The following is a 6884-nucleotide window of genomic DNA, read 5'->3' on the forward strand; positions in this document are numbered from 1 at the left end:
TTCTTCCTACACACTCATATATATATATATATATATATATATATATATATATATATAGTGCTGAACATATACTATTATATCCCTAAATCCCTAAACTTTAGGACGTGGGGCACCCATTATATCTATAGCATTAAATATCAAATACTGTGTAATATAGGCAATTAACTACAAGACCTTCATGAAGAGAGATCTATTTAATATGTCAAGGTTTAAAAAAGTGAACGCTCATGTAGTTATGCCTGCTTGAATTAACATCTTAATCCACTGATGTAGTTTTGCTGATATTGAGTTAATAATAGCATTAACATTAGAGCATGGAGCGTATATGTCCACAATGTAAAATACCAGGGAGTGACTAACTCAACAGCACAATCTTTTACTAAGGTTTTTGGTTTGCATAATCACAATCAGCACACTAGTGCAGTAGATGATCTAATTAGTTACAAACTAACACTCAACCAAGAGGATGCCATCAGTAAAGTTGAAAAATATCAGCATTCATTGATGTTCTACTTCTTGTTTCAGCAAAAGCAAGAGCAACTAAGTATACAGAATGCAAAATTTTGTCTAAACTAAGTTCAGGTGCATACAGTACTGTACTGTGTCTCTGTCATCAAACTATAATGTATATTGTGGTTGATAATCACGAAGCCAGTCTTCACCTTTTTCATAATAGTCCATTCTACTGAAAGTTTGTGTATGGAACTGCGACTCTGATGCATATTTAGCAGCCCCACGCCATGCATCCATAATTGGATTCAATGCTGTAGCTATTTTTATAGTTGATCCACATGGTCTAAGCATCCGAATTCCAGATTCCAGGCGTTCAACCATACCCGGGAAAAGAGAACTTCCACCAGTCATAAGTATGGAACTAGTCAGTCTCTCTTCAAAGCCTTCATCTTTGTATCCCAACCTCCTTATTGAGACCCCAGTCATCTCATCTAATCCTGCCTGATCCACCCCAATCCAGTTTGGGTTAAACAATATTTCAGGGCATCTGGACCTTTCCAGCCCCAGAAAAATCTGAAAATCTTCTTTGGTTAGAGGACGAGAATGTGGCGCCTCAGCAGGTTGAGAGGTTCCAGCTTCTGACTTGGGTATAAATGTTGGATCCAAGTCCTACAAAAGCAACAAATCAGAAAATATTTTCTGTGAATTATAATTCAAGACCCTATATTTAAGGTGATCTTGCACAAGCACACAAGGATAGACAAGCATAGTGTAAGTAAGTGCACTGTATGATAAAAATGAACTAACCACTAGCCTGGAAGAGACACGGGCCAGCTCTGCCTCATCCTCATCGGGCCCCTCATCGTCATCATTATTATCTTTGCTCATCAATTTGTACAGTTGCCAATCTTCATCTCTGGCACCAAATGTATCCTCACCCTTACCACGGTCAAAAGCTGCAGTTGTCAAGAGGCGCATTCTCTCCCTCTGAGCAGCATTCAGTCTCTCACCACGGCCAACACTACCAGACAAATTATTCCCATTTGTATTGCCTCCATTTGTCTTGAGTCGTTTTTGTTGGTCAACTCTTTCTGAAAGGTCTTTGTATCTAGCATGCAATTGTTCCAAGTAAAGCTCCGGGTTTTCTCTACAGTAAGTGGAGAAAAATATTTTTAAGTTCAGAGGATAATGAGTGCTAACTATAAATAAATTTTAGTCTAGTCAAGATTGCACTCATGCTATGCTCAAAGGGCATGTCATGAACATAAGTTAAGGCAGATAGAATAGTAGACACTTTACTCTCCCATTTTCCTTGTCCTTCAAAACCCTTATCACATTCAAGCTAATGACATTAATTTAGAAATCAGGTGTGCAGTGGGAAAACTCTTCCTAGCATAACCAAACCAAAGACAAAAAATAAATTAATGAAGAAATTAAAGCATCAAACATACCGTCGCTTTTCCTCCTCTAGCTGTTGTTTCCTCTCTCTTTCCAATTCCTCTTCATAGCGCTTCTGTTTTAATCGCTGCCGTCCTTCAGACATAGATTTGATTGCCAATTGTTTCTTCTTTTCATTGAGCTATCAAATATTAATAGAGCAAACTCAATGCACATTGTAAGCCTCAGAGCACAGAAAATCATGAAAAGAAAAGATTTGAAAATTTTAGCCATATTAAGATTGTAAGCAAATATAGATCAAGGAAATATGTACAAGTACACTTAAAAGGGTGGGAATATAAAGGAGCTCGAATTTAATGACGTGTTAGAATGAAATCAGCTGTTTTATATAAAAATGGACCTGCTCTGGGGTCAATATGTCATCGGGAATGTTAATAAGAGAATACTTCTCATCAGTAGAAAGGTCAGCCTTTTCGGTTTCAACTTGTTCATTCTTTGGTTCACCTTTTGCTTTCCGTAAAGATTGTGTAACTTTACTATGGGCAGATTCTATCTCCTGCCTAGAGACATAGCCAGTTTCTGACAGGAAAGATGGGATGTCACTCTCTTCCACTTGATCAAGCTGATGCAGAAGAAAATCCAAACCTTGCAATTCATTTTCCAGTTCATTTATTTTAGATGACCTCTTCGCCTCAGCCATTTCTCGTAACCTTTGCCCTTGCCTCTCTCTAATTGCTGCCTTTCTTGCAATCTCTTCCTCAGAAGGAGGCTGCTCAGTTGGGGGTGGAACCCAAGGGAGCTGCCAACATCTTGTTTTTTCTTCAGCTTCCTTGGCTCCTTTCTGTCATTATTCATTAGGTTTTAGAATCGGTAGTGGAACTAAGACACAAAAGAAAACATTTATTACCTGAAACAACCGAGCTTCAGAAGCATAATCTGGTGCAATGTAACAATGTTCCATCTTCAAGTCTTCAACCTTTTCCCATGTAAATCTAGCACTGCATTGAGCATTCAATAGAATCTAAGAAATTCAATGCATTTAACAATGATTGATAGTAGTAGAACCCAGATAATTGATACTTACAAATGATAAGGATATTTAAGTGAAAGAAGTTGCTTTAAATAATCAGTCACATGGAATCCACCAACATTAGTACGGCAGCATCCTTTATAAACTGGCTCCCCATCTACAAACTAGAAATGCCACAAAGGAAGAAAATTATAATTAATTATCAACACTTCAACACACTTGGTGGATTATCACGATCCTATTAGCAGCCATAAAAAATATAAAACAGAACTGACTTATATATATATATATATAGTTGTTTATTTATTCCATATACTTGCCACTATTACCTGCTAGCCTCCCAAACAAGTATAATTATTTGCCCGCTGGACTTTTTTTATGAGGAGGGAATGTTTACAATAGCGCATGTCGTCTTTTGCTTATACCAACTCCCAGTCGTTGAACTTGATCTTATTTTAATCCGATGATGATTGGGATTTTAACTTTTAGTAAAAATTTAGGTGAAAATATTATCAACAACCAAGAGTGAGTGCAAGTGAAAAATGATTCACATTGGTGTTAAACGGATCACTCCTCCTTCATATAAACTAGAAAGTATGAACAGTTTTTTGTTTTCAACTTTCAACTGCCCACAACCTCTTTTACATGGACATGTTTAAAATCGTGTTTATCAATTCACTTAATTATTTTTTAGGAAGACCACAAGGAGAGTCCACTTTAAATGTACTATATAGATAATGACAATTCATGAGCAAACTATATAGATTATCACTATTGTTGCTGACACAGGCCAAGGCAGTACAGTAGCAAAGAGCAAAGGAGGCATATTGATATAAAAAGAATGACACAATACAGTTTCTTTTAGGGGAATGCATAGTGCAAAACTAGAGAATTTTTTCGTTCAATTCATCAGCCCTAGTAGAATACAACAGTCTACTAGCGGCTCAAAACTAACCCACAAACAGATTAATGATGTTAATAGTCACAATAATGATAATAAGACACAAGGAGACTTAAGTAGCCAGTCCCGGTTAGTGGCGCATAGCAGCTAGCCTTAAAAATGTTATAGCAGGATGGCGGATAGTTGGATAGCCCCCACATTGAAGATTGGGGAAAAGATATAAAAAATTTATACTATGCACATATAAATGCTCCAAAACAAAACTCAGTTATAGATAATAATCAAAGTGCAATGTCACTAAATATTTGATACCATGATAAATATTTTTGATAAATCATATCACAGAAAACATTACGGTGAATTATGAATTTATGATATCTATTATGTTATTCTCTAATGATTACTTAAGTTTGTTTTTATAAATTTTTTATTTTATACTAGATATTGTGTTAAACATACAAAAGAGTAATGGAAATTGTGAAGAAAAACACAGCAGTTGATAACAAAGCCTGGTAAAACCAATTCAGCAGAGCCCAGTATGAATGGTACGGAATGCATTGTTTTGGAGTAGGTAAACTAAGAAAAAAGGATATCAAAGGGTGCTTTCGTTACAGGTTACATGAGCTGACTTTAGAACCAGTGTGAAGGCTCTAAAGTGCAGAGAAGCTCTTAGGGGTTTTAGCAACTGTTTGCAGTCATGACACTCACAAAGCTAAAGCGCTCCACTATTAATTTCTAGTGGCCAGGGGCCACCCCTACAGCGCAGTTTTGCACTATTGATAATATAAAATGAGATAATGTTCACAAACTTAACGTGTTCCAGTGTCAATGCACCAAAAATGACAAAAGCATACCGGAATCACATGGGTTGTGATAAATCCAGGACACAAAGCAAGACCATCTTTCGCACAAACCCCTTGTTGTTGATTATACTTATAGCTGAATGCTGCATCAACACCAAAGGCTGCCATAACAGAGAAGTACAAATAACTTATGTAAGCAAAATTACACATACAGCATCTAGCACAGAATCAATATCTGTGCTTGTGCATCTTTGACAGGGCATTAGTCTAAATCTAATGAAGGCCACAAGTAAAACACTGAGAAATTTTTTTGTAGGTTGCAAAGTATTGGTATGTACCGATCGATGGAACTCCATATGTCTCAAACAGAAGTTCTGCCATATTTTTACGAGATTGAACTGGATTGCACACACATTCTGTGATCAGGACAGGATGATCAATCTGCTCCAGCATTAAACTTGATATTAGAAAGAGCAAGACAAAATTATTTAAATCCTAAAAATAGCAAAAAGGAACAATCTATTTTCATAAAACGAAAAAACTGCTAAGTATCAACAACACCAACTAAACTACTGTAGAAAATATAACAAGGCGAAATGTTAGGGAAATTAAAAAATGAAAACTTTTCCACCAATGGTCATACCTTTGATCCATTTGCACCCAATCGGTCAAATCCAAAATCAAGAACCTATACATGAAAAAAAAATCAATACATCCCCGAACCACGTTCTTCTAAAACATCGAAGCATGAAATTCAAACTTACATATTCCATTATTTCAAATTGGGAAACAACATTGTTCTCAAATGCAGAGCGTGGCCCTGATCGACTACAATCAAAGTATTTAAATAATGCTGGATCATGGTCACCAACAATAGTAATGGTTTCACCTGTGTTAAAAAAAACAATTTTTTCAAAGAAAGAACATTGCAATTGAAATATAAACTTCATGGCGTAGTGAAAAAAGTACTAACCGGTTACTTTATGGCGTGGCCTTTGAACAATGTTGCGGAAAACAACACGGGGTTCAGATTCTCCAGCCCATCTGAGAATTGAAGCAAAAGAAATGAAAGGGGAATTGAATTATGAAATAAAAAAAGTGTGGAATGAAAATTAGGGTTTGGTGAGGAATGAAATAATACCCAATACGAAAATATGAAGCGCCATTGTCGATAACGATAGGAGTTGAGGAAGGGAAGAGATTGTAATCGGATTGACGCTCAATTTTTGAAATGAAAGGCATTGTTGTTGCGATTTCTTCAGCACTTCAGTTCCATAGAACAGCGTCACTATAGTTCATAATTTTCACACTTCCCTCTTCCTTGTCATAGTTGATATACTATGTTACAGACTACTACTCTTCTGTGAATTATTGTTATAAAATAATAAGAAGATTAAATTTTATAAATAAATTGTGCTTTCAAGCTTTAGTATATATATATTACTATACAAAATAAATATGATAAAGTTTATAATACCTAAGATAAATGTGATAAAGTAAGGTAAATGATGAGAAAATGGAGATAGTTGTTACTTGTTCAGTTGTTCTTTTTGAGTATATAGGTCAAGAAGGAGATAATTTGTCATTTGGTGTTCTATTATGTACGTGCCGATCCTGTCAAAAAAAGTCAACTAGTTAAAAAAATATACAAATATAAAATATGTTTTTTTTATTTGCTATAATATCATTGGCTCAGGACACAAGGGCAAGAATTTTCTAGTACCTTATTCTATATGCTATAACCCTAGTACTAATTGTATTTCCTCACATTCTTTAACAAGGACATTTAAGGTTTATGGTTGTCCATATCAACAAGTTGTTGGAGAATTTCTCTATCCGTAATCCTTAGATTGAATGTGGAAGTCCTTATGGTTATGGCTTCGTTCCGATAACCTAATGTTTATGCCCATACATAAACCCATATGGAACGGCCATGACCCAGACCGAAGAAACCCCAAATGATTTCATGGTGAAGAAGAAGAACATACCTTGTTGAGCCATTTCGGAATCTCGAAGGTATGAGGGTGCGATGATCTTCCAGATGTAAGAGCGCCGAATGGTTTTCCTTATGCTTCTCTAGAGGGGAATGAGAAAGCCTTAAGCTTGAGAGTGAACCTAATGCTTGATGTGAGATAATATTTCCTTTGTGTTGTGTGTTATTGTCTTATAAACAAGTCCTTCTTTATAACATACTTTTATTCTCATCATCCACTCAAGCAAAACTCATTGCTCTACAAATAGGGACCATAACTCATAAAAGTAACCCCGTAGTGGTCATTACTTTAGTTGCAATAATTTG

General features: G+C 35.8%; 1 protein-coding gene across 3 annotated transcripts; it reads right to left on the minus strand.

Moving 5' to 3' along the window:
* Positions 285-5926, minus strand: LOC109339889 (actin-related protein 5). 3 transcript variants are annotated; one of them, XM_019577427.1, is made up of 12 exons: positions 5727-5926; positions 5559-5629; positions 5350-5474; positions 5229-5273; positions 4924-5026; positions 4637-4746; positions 2936-3045; positions 2759-2849; positions 2252-2692; positions 1905-2032; positions 1261-1600; positions 285-1122 (listed from the first exon to the last, which is right to left on the minus strand). In XM_019577427.1, the coding sequence occupies exons 1-12, from the start codon at positions 5825-5827 to the stop codon at positions 619-621; spliced, it is 2169 nt and encodes a 722-aa protein (XP_019432972.1). In that variant the 5' UTR covers positions 5828-5926; the 3' UTR covers positions 285-618. The 3 variants fall into 3 exon arrangements, with proteins under 3 accessions (XP_019432972.1, XP_019432978.1, XP_019432966.1); XM_019577433.1 differs by having other exon boundaries at positions 2252-2689; positions 4924-5029; XM_019577421.1 differs by having other exon boundaries at positions 4924-5029.

The sequence above is a fragment of the Lupinus angustifolius genome, chromosome LG02 (assembly GCF_001865875.1).
Source record: "Lupinus angustifolius cultivar Tanjil chromosome LG02, LupAngTanjil_v1.0, whole genome shotgun sequence".
In the NCBI taxonomy this organism is placed as follows: Eukaryota; Viridiplantae; Streptophyta; class Magnoliopsida; order Fabales; family Fabaceae; genus Lupinus; species Lupinus angustifolius.

Coding starts and splice junctions, on each gene's coding strand:
- LOC109339889 (XM_019577421.1), bottom strand. CDS start 5,827: ATGCCTTTCATTTCAAAAATTGAGCGTCAATCCGATTACAATCTCTTC. Junction 3,046..4,636: donor TCACAACCCATGTGATTCCG/GTATGCTTTTGT, acceptor TGGCATTTCTAG/TTTGTAGATGGGGAGCCAGT. Junction 2,693..2,758: donor CTGAAGCTCGGTTGTTTCAG/GTAATAAATGTT, acceptor GAATAATGACAG/AAAGGAGCCAAGGAAGCTGA.